This window comes from Suricata suricatta, chromosome 6, assembly GCF_006229205.1.
Source record: "Suricata suricatta isolate VVHF042 chromosome 6, meerkat_22Aug2017_6uvM2_HiC, whole genome shotgun sequence".
Lineage (NCBI taxonomy): Eukaryota > Metazoa > Chordata > Mammalia > Carnivora > Herpestidae > Suricata > Suricata suricatta.
Genome location: NC_043705.1, coordinates 68,165,899 through 68,181,396, shown reverse-complemented (window position 1 = coordinate 68,181,396; position 15,498 = coordinate 68,165,899). Strand labels below are relative to the sequence as shown.

Genomic DNA, 15,498 nt, shown 5'->3' with positions numbered 1-15,498 from the left:
TTAGGGAATTAGTCTTTGGTACAAACAACTCTTTGTACAAAACATTTTCATAATCTGCTTTAGTTTTTATCAGTTTGTATTTTGACCAGTATTACTTAGCTCTTTGGGTTGGTTTTTTTTTTCTTCTTTTTTCACATTATCCAGATTCAGCTTTAATCACAACATGTATCAACTATCAAAATAAATACAACAAAATGAAATTATTATAGAACTTTTGGAATTAGAGTAATATGCATATGCTAGGGTTTACCAAGTTAGGAGAAATATAGAAGTCTCTGGGTTTATATGTTTAGATTTCTCCCAGTTCTCGAAATAAAGTATGTATGGAAAACACTTTTATAAAAAAAAGAGTATTCTAAGATAGTTTTAATAGAGAATACTTGTTAGTAATTTTCTGCTTATTTTCAGCTTATAGAGATATTTAATATTTTTTAATTTAAAAAATAGATTTATGTATAGCAGAAATATTTTCAGATATAAATGTAACTGAATTTTTAGTGTTAACACTCTTCTACCCTCAGAGCACTGTAACTTTCTGCTATCCAATTCTAAGTATATATATGTATATTTTAATACCTCAGATATACCCAGAATGTAATTTCCCCTCAAAATATGGTTATTTTAAATATTTTGTTTTTGAAGATTATGGTAGCAATTACGCTTAGCAGTAATCACTAATACTTTAATCCTTATCCTTTAATTTGAATTTTCAGTGGTATTTCCTTTGTATTGATATTATTTTCAAAGAGCTATAACCATCTTATCTCTTGATCTATGTAAGCAAGTATATAATGTAATTTTTTATTTCTATGATAATAATTAGATACACTACATAATATAGGATATTTGTTTTCTGCATAGGAAAATGGTTCTCCTGAAGAACATGCAGTCTATGTGTGGGACCATTTCATAGCCCAGTCTGCAGCTGAGAATGTGTTTTTCGTTGCTCACAGCTATGGAGGACTTGCTTTTGTTGAACTGGTGAGTGCACATTTAATTCTGTTTTTAATTCCCAAAGTCTTCACAGGCTTATCCCTTCCCCCCAGTCACTTCTAATTGATATCATTACTTTAAATTACTTTATAAAGGATGAAAATAAAATATTTTGAGTAAGTAATTTTATAATGTTTAAAAGGCATATACTCACTTATTTTATTATGGCAGAGCTTTTCAGTGCTAACCAGAAGGCCTTTGCCTACTCCTTATTTACATGTTACTTCTTAGTTTCTACATTATAGACCATTTTCCTACATTTTATGATACTTATGTTTCCTGTTTTATGTATACATGATTGAAGCTGATGTTATGTATAAACTATTTAAAAAATAGAGGCCTATTGAATATTGGAGAATATTTTGTTTATCTTTAACTTTTACCTCTACAAATTAGTACTTGATAAGAATTCATATAGTTAGTAATAAAACCATCAGAAAGATTCCATTAATCTGCTAAGTGAAATTCATGGTTTGGCCATAATAATCTTTACATTACAAAGTAATCTGATTCTTGGAGTTAAGATTGTATACATTATAGGGAAAATGATCAAGATTTAAAAATTTTATATCATTTGTGGTGTTATAAGTGCCACACCTAGTGCCAGTGTGAATGGTTAAGGGGATGTGTTTAATACCAAAAAAGGCGCTAAGAATTTGTGTCTCCGTGTCCATAAACCTCATGTTACAGGGAGGTACCAGTGCTCCTGTAATAAAATGATTCATTTGATAACAGTGCATGTGATCATTTTAAATCCAAATAGCCTAACATGGACATCAAAAGCAGGCGCACAGCATTGGTTGTCTAACTTTTATGTTTCTAAACTTTGGTATGCTTTTCTCTTTGTTGTGGAAATTAGATATATTTTCATGGCCTTTTCAACCTCCCACACCTTATTGCTTACCCACATGATTTAGATATAAAACTGGTGGTGACACCTGGGAATACTTTAGCTGACCTAAAATCTCAAATGCTTATGCTGTCTTAAGGTCAATAAATAAGTTAAACCTTTTATTTTTTTTTAAATCAATTTCAGTTTTCAGAAATTATTTTCAAGCACTTTTAATTCTGCATTTATTTATTTTAATATATAATGGATATTTTACAATAGTTCTTTATCATTCTAGTATGAGGATGTTGTCTTTCAAATAGTTTTCTCCAGACCCTATAGATAGAGATCTATATATACGCCCTGATGCATATACATATAGCATGTGTGTATATAAATATATATATATATATGTATATGTATTTATATATATATATGCACCCTAGGTTTTCTTTGTAAGCCATTAAATTACTTAACACATGAAATTTCATTGGCTTGTAGAGTAACTCAGAATATATATGGAAGACTGCAAGATTAACCAAATTCCAGATTATTGTAAAACATAAATTCCCATTTATTACTTTAAGACAGTTTGAAAAAAAACTCCTTTTATACATCAAATTTGAAATTTAAGCGAATACTGGACAGTCCTCAAAATGAACTTAAGATGCCAGAGTAACAGATGACCAGTGTGTCAGTCCTATTTTGCCTTTCCTTCTTGTCACACACTGGTGGATATTTCTCCACTTTTGTTCCACTTTAATATAAAGCACACAGATGTTTCAGAACAAGACTTGACTTCTGACCTTGAGGCTATTAGGGTCAGGGTCCTCAGGGCCTGTGAAATTATCACAAGCTGAGCTAAAGTTTTTCTCCATCACAGGAAGTAACCAGTAAGTAAGAAGTTAAAAAGGAGCTTTGTCAGAGAGACAAGATGGTCTCAGTGAGGGTCAGCTTCTGTAGTCTGCTATCTCTGCAGGAGGTGCATGCATGGGAGGAGGAATAGAATATAACCACTGGCACATCACATATCTGTCAGCCAACACCAGGACTGAGAAGTCTATTTAATGTAATGTACCTTGTTTAGGTTTGAAAATATTAATGGTGATCATCTAAGCTGCATAACATTTGCTACTTTTTGTGAAGTAACTTTGATGGGGGGTGTAATAGGGGCGTACACATGGTGGCAACTGAAGAAAAAGTGGTTTCTGACCTAATAAAATAGATTCCTCTAAGCAGATAACAACAACAACAACAACTGCTGATGACTTTTACAGAAATTTTTGACAAAGCTTGATTAATATATTTAAGGCCACTATGTTTCTACTTAATTTCAAAAAGATTTTTAAATGATAGCATTTGTAAAGAAACAACAGAAAACAATGAAATATTTTTAAACCTTTGCTTTTTGCTGAAAGCTGAATAATATTCTTTTCTAGTCTTCCTGATATTCTTAGGTGGGAAATCATGGTGTTTAAAATGTTGACAAATACTTATTCTCTTGCGATTTTTCAACATTAGTGTAATATATGAAATTGTTTTACATGGATTCAGAGTATTAGTATTAACTTTACAAGACAGTGATTTGTGAAAATGTTAAATTACATTTTAGAATTCTGTCTCAGTAGTACATTATACACATCAGACATTAAATCTTTTAGATTTCAGTAAAGTTTAACTTTTTTTTGAATTGTCATAAAATTTCACTCTTCTTTAAAGGCTCTCTCCTCAGTCCCTCCTCTCTCTTTCAACCTTCACGTCTCTCTCTCTCTATCTCTTTCCACCCTCAACCTCTTCTTTTTAGAATAGTCCTAGTTTGTAGCATCATGTTGGAATGCATGGAGTTTTTCTACCATTCTCATATTTTAAAATGTATCTTGCCATTAAATTAAATTAAAATTGTGGATAATTGTTTAAAATTAAATGTGCTGCTAATAGATATCTGAAAATAAATGACTTTCACGTTTAGAGCACAAAGTATTTGTAGAACTTTCATATTTTGCGAATTGTTTTTGAAAACAGAATATTTATGATTATGTCCCATCTCAAAGTGTTGAGTTTCTCCTGAAAAATACATTAAATCATAATTAAGAGATTTATTTTTCAAAAGCTATACTCATGTTATGGTAATAAATCTTAGAACTTGATCAGATCTAATGTCATAAAAACAGTATACAGTTTACAAAAATCATGAGAAAAGTAATATTAAAAATATCCTATTCACTGCATTTATAATCACCATATGGTAACAACTCGAACTTCTGATTCTCTAAACTTTCTGTGATCCATGAAAAATAGATATTGATAAGACAGTTCTGGTGGCAATTCCAGCATTCACTCATTGAAGACAAAAGAGAAGAACTATTTATTTTATGAATTAGTAATGAATTTTTAAAGTAATATATCTTCCCTATGTTATCTTTTCTGTGTATTTCTGTATATTTAAAATAGTGTCAATAGAGTTACAGTTATTAAACCATCATTTACAAAGTCTTAAATTTTTTTTTAATTCTGTTTTATACATGATAGAGTGAGTAGTCATAACCAGAATGGGCTTACCAAACTCAGACAGAAAGGCCTCTAGAAATGATGCAGTTTACTTTTGCCTTATATTAGTTGTTAAAAATTCAAGCTCATTTGTTAGAAACTGTCATGAAAAAACAACACAGTTTTAAGCTGTTTATCATCTCTTTCACTAGCCACTTTGATGAAGTGATTCTATTGCTTACATTGTTAGTCATTTCAAAGTGCTTTGGTCTTGTCTTTCTTTCTAGCTGATAGTTCAACAAAATCAAGCAACCTTAAAATTTTCTTTTATTTGGAAATAGGTTAGCTTTCCTTGTCGATGCCCAGTTTCCAGTCTCAGCTCACCTTACCTTCCATGTTTGCAGTGCTCAATAAATCAATTTCCATTCAGATTTCTTTAATCAAAGTGAGAGTATTGATATTTTTATAAAACACATTAAACAATTTTAACCAATATATTTCATTAGTTTATTGAATCATCTTAGCTGATATAAAATGATGATTTTTCTCATGACTTTTATTTCCTTCTCCATATTATTAGTCATATGTTCACAACCACCACTAAAAACATCACTTAAAATGTGTGAAAACTGCTCCTTTTGAAAGTGTATCTCTACCCACTTTTGATTTTGGTTTCTCCATGCTTGTCAGCACTTGATTGGCACCTCACTTGCATGTGAATTAAGGACTGAAGGGAACGCTATTTCCCTGCCATTGTTCCACGCTGGGCTCCCTAGCCTTCAGGCAGCCTGAGCTGACCTTCAGCAGCTGATAGAGGACTAGTTTTTGGACTTAGCTGTGTGAGGACACCCAAGCTCAGTCCACTCTGAGTCAATCTTTTAAAATCCCCTGGAGCACGATTTGGATTGACGCTGAAGAGAAAATGGAGTGGGACTAAAAGTATTTATTTGTACCTTTTAGACATCAGCTAACTATGACCTTAAAGAAGCAACAGTTACATTTTGTCTAGAAAGAACAAAATAAATTAGATATTGGGACTATATCTGTGTACTAGTATATAGATACTGGTAGTAATGTGGTCAGTGGGAATAGCTAAAAGTTGGGCTACTGAGAATCAAGAATTGAGGAGAGGTAGAAAAAGTAAAGGGTAAAGCAAACAAACAAACAAAACAAACAAAAACGAGCCATGTTAGTATCAAAATAATTCAGGCTAAAGCCACTTCTTACAAGCCTGGTTTAAATTTTAGTAAAAATAAGTTGCCATTTGTCATATAGTTTGAATTTCTGATTTGGTTGCCTCCATGATGCAAACAGCATGTTAATGTATGGTATGATTACAACTTGTTGTATGGAATGCTACCTTAATTTTTTACTTATTTTATAGGAAGACAATTTAGTTTCTCTGACTATTCTGTAGGCTCCTTAAAGAGAGGAACCAGAGATTATATTATTTTTGTCTTCTCTATTCAGTTTTATTCCATGCCTTGCATATAATGTAAATACTATCTTTTGATTGATTGATTGAACATTTTAGGAGTTAGTTGCAAGAATATAAGGAAGATCCAAAGAATGGGCTTTACTTATAAAGAAGCAGTGGGGGTGGTAAAGTAGAAGCACACATTCAAAATGTTAAGGAGACAGATTCTGCATGGCTTAGTGATACTGGCTCCAGAACATTGAATGAGAAGAGAAAGGGTATAGTATATCCTTCCCCCTTACACACCTACAGAAGCATAGCAAAGTGTGTGTGTAAAAGGAATCCAAGCACAACAGATAAAGAATAATAAACAATGATTATGCAGATATGTAGGTTTTGGGGGGAAATGTTTGCACATGCTGTGCAGTTAATAATTGTTAATTTAAAATAATAATTATGATTAATAATAAATGATTAATTGAGAGATCAAATCAGAGTTTTATTTTTTTAATTTTTATTTATTTTTGAGAGACAGAGTGCGTGAATAGGGCAGAGGCAGAGAGAGGAGACACAGAATCGGAAGCAGGTTCCAGACTCTGAGCTGTCAGCACAGAGCCCAACATGGGGCTTGAACTCACAGACAGTGAGATCATGACCTAAGCTGAAGTCGGACACTTAACCAACTGAGCCACTCAGGCACCCCATCAAGTCTGAGTTTTAAAAAGGAAAGGAGAGGGGTGCCTGGGTAGCTTAGTCGGTTAAGCATCCAACTTCAGCTCAGGTCATGATCATACAGTTCGTGGGTTCAAGCCCCACATCAGGCTCTCTGTTGACAGCCTAGAGCATGGAGCCTGTTTCAGATTCATTCTCTCTTTCCTACCCCTTCCCCTGCTCACACTGTCTCTTTCTCTCTCTCTCTCTCTCTCTCTCTCTCTCTATCCCATTCTTTCTCGAAAATAAACATTTAAAAATTAAAATTAAGAAATGATAAAAACAATGAAAAGGAAAAGAAAGTTATATGTACCCATGTGATTTGTTAATAAACTCCACAGGAGTTACCTTCGTATTGGGGTTTGATTTTCTTAACTTTTATTCAAATAATTTTTAATAAATATTAGGAGGACCACTGTTTGAGAGGATGACTGAGATTGTTCATATTTATGTTAACTTCTCTCCTTTTGTCCCATTTCTAAGCAGCCAACACATTTTATCAGGTATTTTCCTCTGAAATAGTGATCATGTCTTTTCTTCTCTGTGCCCACTGTAATTTCATCATTTGACAACTATGTCATTGTACTCCTCTACCCATTTCCTACTGGCTATCTTTACTCCTCCTTTCATGCTGTATACCACACCATAGATCATATTATTTAAATACCTCTTTTACCCTGCCATTCCAAAATCACACCGGGTGCAATTATCTACTGCATCATGTCTCCTCTCTTTAAGACCCTCTGTATTATCTGATTCTGTCTTTCCAACTATATTTTTCTTTGTACAAACTTTCAGTTCTAGTCTAATTTCATGATTGGCATTGCTCCATCTCACTACACCTCCACCCCTGGCCTCCAAGCCCAGGGTGTTAGGAGAACACAAAACTCAGAAGATGGCCTGAGTTTGAATCCTAGTTTTTGATACCTACAAATTATGATAACTTGGGTCAAATCCCTATTGTGTGTCCTCCTCTTTAATTCCTGGTTTTTAAGAATTAAATCAGTGTTAGTTGAGTATACGTCTAAATGCCCACAGGATATATTCATTTTTACTAATGCCATTTCCCCTTCCCAAATGAAAGAATTTCCCTCCTTACTAGATTTTTCACAAAGTATTCTTACTTAACTCCTCATTTTTCTGTAGTATTTATATGTTTCACAAATGAAAACTTTAGTTTGGTTTTACTAATTAGTTTTGTTTTTACCTCCGAATCTTATCTTGCCCAAGTTATCTAGAACAACTGCTCCTGTCCCACCAGTCCTCCCCAAGTTTGGAGACAATATATATTACAATAACATGAGTAGTGTTAAATATCCACAAACTGCAAAGTTAACTGACCTATATATACAGTTTGAGCATTAGCAATATCTCCTTTACTAATTAAACTTAATCATTCTATGTACCCTTCATTGGAATATCGACTAATTTGGGAATTCTGCCTCGTCCATTCTTTCACTTCAGACAGTATCACTCTTTTTGTCCTCGATGTTAGTCTCTTGTAGTCTCTCTCTACTGGTGTCCTCATCCCTTATACTGACTGAAAAGATTGCTTCTCTTGACTCACTCTTCAAAGTATAGTCTTCTTAATCAAAGAAGAAACTAAGTTATGACTATGTCCATGTCATATTATGTAGCAGTATATGATCTAAGTTTTGGAAATTTTGCATTTCATCTCCCATCATGAGTTTAATATTACCTTTTGCTTAATAATTAGCTTACCTATGCTTATTTTATTTAATTAACTTTAAAAAATTGAGACATAATTAGCATGTATTTATTGAGATATAATTAAGATTTATTAAGCTTTCTTGAGATATAATTCATATACCATAAACTTCATCTTTTAGAAGTATACAAATCAGTGGTCTTTAGTATATTCACAGAATTGTACAAACATCAGTCCTAATTTTAGAACATTTTCATCATCACAAGAGAAACTCAATACCCATTAGCCAGCATTCCCCACATTTTCGTCTCACTAGCAATATATGAGAGTTCCAGTTTCTCTGCAACCAAAACTTGTTTTTATTTGTCTTTTTTATTTTTGCTACTCTAGTGGGGGTGAACCAATATCTCATTGTGGGTTTTATATGCATTTCTCTAATGACTAATGATTTTAAACATCTTTTCATGTGCTTGTTGGTCATTTGTGTATTTTCTTTAAAGTAATGTCTATTTAAATTTTTTGTCCATGTTTTTGCGTTGTCATTGTATTGTTGAGTTGTAAGAGTTCTCTTTATGTTCTGATACAAGCCCCTTATCAGATAAATGATTTGCAAATACTTTCTCCCATTCCTTGGATTACCTTTTCACTTTCTTATGTCCTTTGAAGTAACATAATACTTAATGTTACTGATTCTGTCTTCCCAACTATATTTTCTTCATACAAACTTTCAGTTCTAGCATAATTTCCTTATTGGCATTGCTCCATCTCACTATACCTCCACCCCTGATGAAGCTGAATTTATCTAGTTTTTGCTTTTGCCACTTGATTCCATTTTTGTACATTATGTGAAGTGTGGTATAACATCATTCTTTTAAATATGGGTATTCAGTTGTCTCCGTACCATTTGTCAAAAAACTTGGTCTTGGCCCTTTGATTTGTCTTAGCACATTTGACTATAAATATGTAAGAGTTTGCTTCTGGATTCTTAGTTCCATTTCATTGATATATGTGTCATTCCTTAGACCGTCACCGCACTGACTTGATTATTGTAGCTTTGTAGTGAGTTTTGAAGTTGAAAAGTGTGGATTCTCCAACTTTGTTGTTTTTGAAGATTGCTTTGGCTAGTCTAGGTCTCTTGCTTTTCCATATGTGTTTAGGATAAATCTCTGCAAGAAAGGGAGCTGGATCTTTATTGGGATTAAATGTCTAGATCAATATGGGGAGTAGGGCCGTCCTAATCCTGCCTTCCATTTCATGAACGTAGGCTTGCTTTCCATTCATTTAGGTCTTCTTTCAAAATGTTGTATTGCTTCCGGTATACAGGTCTTACACTCCTGTCGTTAAATTTATTCCTCAGTATTTTATTATTTTTGATGCTATTATAACTGAAAGTCTTTCTTAATTTCACTTTCAGATTGTTGACTGTTAGTGTAAAAATACCATCTTTGTGTATTGGTCTTGTATCCTACAACTTTGCTGCACTCATTTATTTGTTCTGGGGTGTGTGTGTGTGTGTGTGTGTGTGTGTGTGTGTGTGTGAATTTCTTATGATTTTCTTTGTTCAGCATCATATAATATTGAATGAAAGTATTTTACTTCTTTTCTGATCCTTTTGTTTCTGGTCTTAAGAGAAAAGCATTCATTGTTTCACCATTAAGTATTATGTTACTTGTGATTTCCATTCTTGGTAATCATTTCCACTAAGGACCTGTGTGCTTCTTCATGTTTATATCCCTCATTCACACCAAGATTAGGTTGTTTAAAAGGCTGAAATGGAGAAATTTAACTAATGTTTTTTAAAATATTTATTTATTTTTGAGAGAGAGAAAGAGAGAGAGCACATGCACAAGTAGACAAGGGACAGAGAGAGAGAGAGAGACAGAATCCAAAGTAGGTGCCAGGCTTTAAACTGTCAGCGCAGATCCCAACATGGGGCTCAAACTCACAAATTGTGAGGTCATGACCTGAGTCAAGGTCGGACACTTAACCAACTGAGCACCCAGGCGCCCCTCACCAATCTTTCATAAGAATTATTTTAGAAATAAAGGATCCATATTACTGCATTAGAGTTACCTTTTGAGCAGGCTTTTCATTGTCCACATACATGTGCTGCATCCAGGTGTCTTGGCGTGTGACTGTGCAGCTATAAGATTGGGCACTGTATCTGTTGATTCAACAAAGACTGCCAGGAACCTGGTAAAATTAGCACAGTAGGGGGACCTGAATGGCTCAGTTAAGCATCAAGTGGCTTGGTTAAGCAGCTTGGTTATCTCTTGATTTCAGCTCAAGTCATGATCTCATTGTTCATGGGATCAAGTCTCACACTGGGCTCTCCTCTGACAGCATGGAGCCTGCTTGGGATTCTCTCTCTTCCTCTCTCTCTGCCTCTCCCCCACTGCTGCTTGCTCTCGCTCTCGCTCTCTCTCGCTCTCTCTCTCTCTCGCTCTCTCTCTCTCTCTCTCTCTCTCAAAATAAATAAATATGTTTTTAAAATGAGTACAATAACATTATGGAAAACCCAGAGAAATTGATATATTACTTCTTTTTCCATTAGTATTATAAAAGATCATAATGAGAGATTTTGCAACTTACTGCAGGTATGAGAGCATGATTGACTATTGTAAACCTTTTATAAGAGAAATGTGTAGAAAAGCACATTTCAGTTAATAAAGAAGATGTTTTATTAAACTTATAACATTATGATAATCACCCAATGTAAGCACTCACCCAAATAAGATTCCTGACCACAGTGACACCTCTGATTTGACACCACAAATCAAAAAGCACTCTTACAGGACAAAGATTTTTCAATCCAAACCATGTAACTTCTGTCTTAGAAGTTGCACCTGGGGAGGGGGGGAAGAAGTTGCACCTGAATCCTTATTAAGTAATTTACCCAGATTAACTCAGAGGAACTAGGTAGACTCAGACTCAAAAGCATACTAGATCCATGTTAGGATACAGCTTGAGAGAATGAAGATAGAAGCCAGATCTGGACAAAGATCTTCCTACTAGAGTTCAGGATGGGTTTAGGAAGAGCTAATTTAGCTGGAGAGATGGCTCTGGAGGGAGTAGTAAGTGAACCATCACTAGGTGAGCATCAGTAGAGCATGGTGAACTCAGGTTTAAACATAGGAGGTGTAATCTGGTTGCAAGGAACAGACAAGGCATTGGGTGATAAATGAGTAAATAGAATGTAGTCACTAGTTCTAAGAGCACCTTTTTCCCAACCATAGTCCCATGTCATGCATTATAGGGAAGGAAAGGAAAACAAGACAAAACAAAACAGGATGCAGCACTGGGAAGGAGATAAACAAGGCAAGGCTTAAGGCTTCAGACCTTGGCTAGAGGTTTAGAAATGGATCCTTTCCTGATAAAGAAAGAGGATATAGCAGTAGGCAAAAACATCAGAAGGATTATAAAATGATGAATCGAGGCAGAATTTCAATTTATTTGGTTTATGTCAGAAGGGGATACAGTAGAATACTACCTTCTAAGGTCATTTAGATAGTCTGACTCTATCCTTGGTATCCTAATTATCAGGTTCCTATGTCAATAAAGAAGACAAAGTTGGAAGAGCTATCATTTTTCTTGTTCTCATGGCTCTGAAATGATCACACTATGGGTGTAAAACCTTCTGTGCCCAGAGTAACAAAGTGATATTCTTCTAAGCTGTTATGATCTTAATTTTTATATGTCGGGACTTTTAACCCTTATACATAATGTCAGTTCTCTCCTCATTTTTTTTGTTACTGGTTTTCACTACTTTTTCAATGAATAGATTTAGATCACAGTAAAGCTTACTAGACCACATAAGTTTGACTTTAGAGGAATTATTTCTTGGGATTGAATATTACATCCTCAAAACAAAAAATGGTTTAGAAAACTATTAAAGATACTATTTCATTTTTTCATTTGAATATCCCACTCTGTAAGTACTGGGAAAACAGATTAGATTACATGATCCCTAGCCTCAAGAAGGTGGTAGACTAAATAGGAAGGACATTTAAAGAAACAGTAATATATAGTTCAATGTCTGTGAAGTGGTGTTATAGCCAAGATGTTAACTCCCCCAATATAAAGATCCACAACATAAATTTGTCTTAGGCAAACTTGGGAAGAATTGTTTCTGTTAATAAATTGATAAACTCTTTTTATCAGAAAATAAAAACTCTGTAATGCATTTTTATCCTGGTCTCCTATAAACCAGAGCTAAGGTTAGTTTTTCATTTCATTAATTGTTCTCAGCCTCAATCTTTTATTCAGTGTCTGTTTTGCTTTAAGTCATCTCAGAGTCCTTTTGTCAATTAGCAAAGAATAAATCACAAGTTCGTTATTTTCTCTGGTTCCTACTATGCTGCTAGCCTGGCAGGACCTACTATGAGTATATACTCAATAAATGGTATTTGGTTGTGTATTCATGTAGAGATGTTATTAAAAGTAGATCTCACTTTGTCCTTTGGTGGGTCAGTTGAAGAAAGTAAGGTCTAGGCATTCATATAGAGCTACAAGATAGAGCAAAGCAGGTGGATGAGAGAACAAAGTTTATTATTTAAGATGTAAAACAGGACATGTAGAGTAAGTATGTGTGAGTGTGTAGGAGGTATTGCCTGTGACCCTGGAATTTTGGACACATGGAAGGACCATTAATGGAACTTGCACAGTGAATGAAGAAAAATGACTAGGAAGATACTGAAATCTCTACTCAAAGGAAGTAGCCAAACTTGACCCTAACCCCAAAACTAGTTATATTTTATCTGATTAAACTGAGTAAGTTATATATCATAAAAATGCCTATTTAAATATGTATTCATGTATTCAGATTTCTTCATAGTTTTCCATGGCTTATTTGAATTTTTCTCATAAAGAAGTTTATTAAAGAGCATAAGAATACAATAAAAATTGCTCTTTAATATTTCAGTGACAATTTTATAATTGACTTGAATGATTAAAAACTGTTCTAATTTTTAATATTCCTAGTTCATGCCTAATCTCCATAAATCTTGACATCTAATTTTTAACATCTTATCTCCAAATTTCTTTACTACACTAATCAGACATGCAAATTAGAAGAAAAGAATGACATTTACCTTGGTAAAGGAGAGGCACTGGTCAGAAAGATAAAGCACCTCAACTTTGTCCTAGAGTAGAAATTCCCTATCATGATTTATTTCCAGTTACAAGACATCAAGGAATGCTTTACAATTATAAATGTTGATTTTCTTTAAAAAAAACTCTAGTAGCCTGTCTGCTAATGACAAAGAAACCTTGACTTTCTCTAGAAAGTGGTGCCCTGTGAACAATTGTCATAACATGGTATGAGATCGCTAGCCCCAGTGCATTGCCTTTGTTGTACTACCGCTCTGTATACCTCAGGAAAAAAATCCTAATTTCAATATTATTAGTAGCGTAATAATAGTTTTTACCATTGTTACAGACTGAGCCTTACATTTTCAATGTTTCAATACCTTTTGCATTTTTTGGTTATCTATCTATTAGGCATATTTATGCTTGTATTATGTCCAAATATTTAAACATGTATATTAGCTATCTTTAGTATATTATAACCCTTAACATTTGATGATGAGTACAATTTCTCCAAGATTTTACGATAGACTTTCATATCTGATTGCTGTATGAGAGTTGTCTCTCACTTTTACAGTAAGCCCTGCCATTGTGGTTATAACAGAATACATATAATCCTTCAGCCGTCCAGAGGGGTGCTCAAAACATGGTTGGGTCAAGAACAGTTCTAAGCAATTCATAGCAGTGTCTTTGAAAATGAACATTTTAAATAGAACTGGCATTTCTGATTGTCTCACACATCAGAAGGCAGCAGCAGCATCTTTCATATTCATCATCATCACCACTAATGTTTAATGATACTTAGTGTGCACCAAGCACTGTCCTTACCATATACTTTATATAAATATATTTTATCTCCATGCAATCCTCATAAATCTTTGTGAACTGGATACTGTTATCATCCCCATTTTACAGATGAGAAATATTTAAAGATTAGTTTTATTTCTTTGAAAGCAGACCTCTTATTTTGTTACAGTGGGTTTTGTTTCTCCTCTCATCAAGTACATTTGCAGAATAAATGATATAATGTACTATGGTGACTCTAATCCCTAAAACACCACCTCCTGGTTTTTCATGTGTTTCAGGAATCAAATCTACATTTCGCCGTTAAAGTACATGATGATTTAGTTTTTATTCTCTGTCCTACTCACTGCTTATTCCTTTCAGTGCCTTCCAAGCAGACTTTCAGTTTTAATCAATTCTTAATTACCCAAACTAATGAAGGGAAAAGAAGGTGTGGAAATCTTAAAATAACAGACAATCCCCGAATCATTTATATTTAAAGTTTGAGTATGTTTTGATGTGGTGCTCTGGAAATTTGGTTTGAGCTGAAAAATTGAAAACAGTTTATGAAGATCTGGAAAGCAGATGAATTTACTTAGCCAAGTCCCTGGTTGGCTCTTCTTTGTAGCTTATCATTCTATTCTGGAAATAGACAGCTGTCTTCTAATACCAACCAAATAGAATTGACCTTTTAAGTCTTACTGGAACCATCTCTGCTATCAATATTTGCTCCTTCACATTATCCATATCTGTAAGTTACACCTGGCAGTAATAGCTGTATAACAAAGCACCTACCAAGTACCAGACATTGTTTTAAGTGCTTTATATATATTAATTCATGTAATCCTTACAACAACCCTATGATGTAGGTATCAGTATTATTCTCAGTTACAAATGAGGACACCAAGGCACCAAGATGTTAAGCACTAAGATCATACAACCAGTAAGTGATGGGGGCAGAACTTAAACCTAAGCTTTCTGGCCCCAAAGTTTATGCTCATAACCATTATACACACTGCCCCTTGGAACAGAATACTAGTCTAAGATACTTTTGGATTTGGTCATTACACATTGTTTTGGCAAGACAATTTATATCTTGGATTTAACTCTGTAGGTAGGTATCAGTAGCCCCATTGTAACAGGTGAAAGACTGGGAAAAACTGAGGAACTTGTCCAAGGTTGCACAACAAAGGTCAGAACCAGAATTGAAATCCAACTTGAAATCAAATATGAAATCAAAATGTGGTATGAGAATTAACGAATTTACCCATGAAACACTCTTCCCACTGTTGGGTTTTTTAAAACACTGCATGAAACAAATTTATATTATAATAGGATATTTTTAATTGATGAGTGAATTTTCCATTTAAAGACATTCTACCTTTATATTTGTAAAGTACAGAACTTTTTGGTAAACTGAGATTACCTGACATACTTTTTAAATTGAGAATATGCTCTTAAAAGCAAAAAATACACATATTGTGCAGATTTAGATCAGGAAGAATATTATTGCCTTTTACAATG

General features: G+C 33.9%; 1 protein-coding gene across 7 annotated transcripts in view; it reads left to right on the top strand.

The window, feature by feature from the left end:
* Positions 1–15,498, top strand: part of FAM172A (family with sequence similarity 172 member A) — a 407,295-nt gene that overhangs the window by 236,002 nt on the left and 155,795 nt on the right. For all 7 annotated transcript variants that reach the window (XM_029942608.1, XM_029942614.1, XM_029942612.1 and 4 more), the window contains one exon: positions 862–981. In XM_029942608.1, the coding sequence (XP_029798468.1) occupies positions 862–981 (120 nt within the window). The remainder of the gene's footprint in view (positions 1–861; positions 982–15,498) is intronic.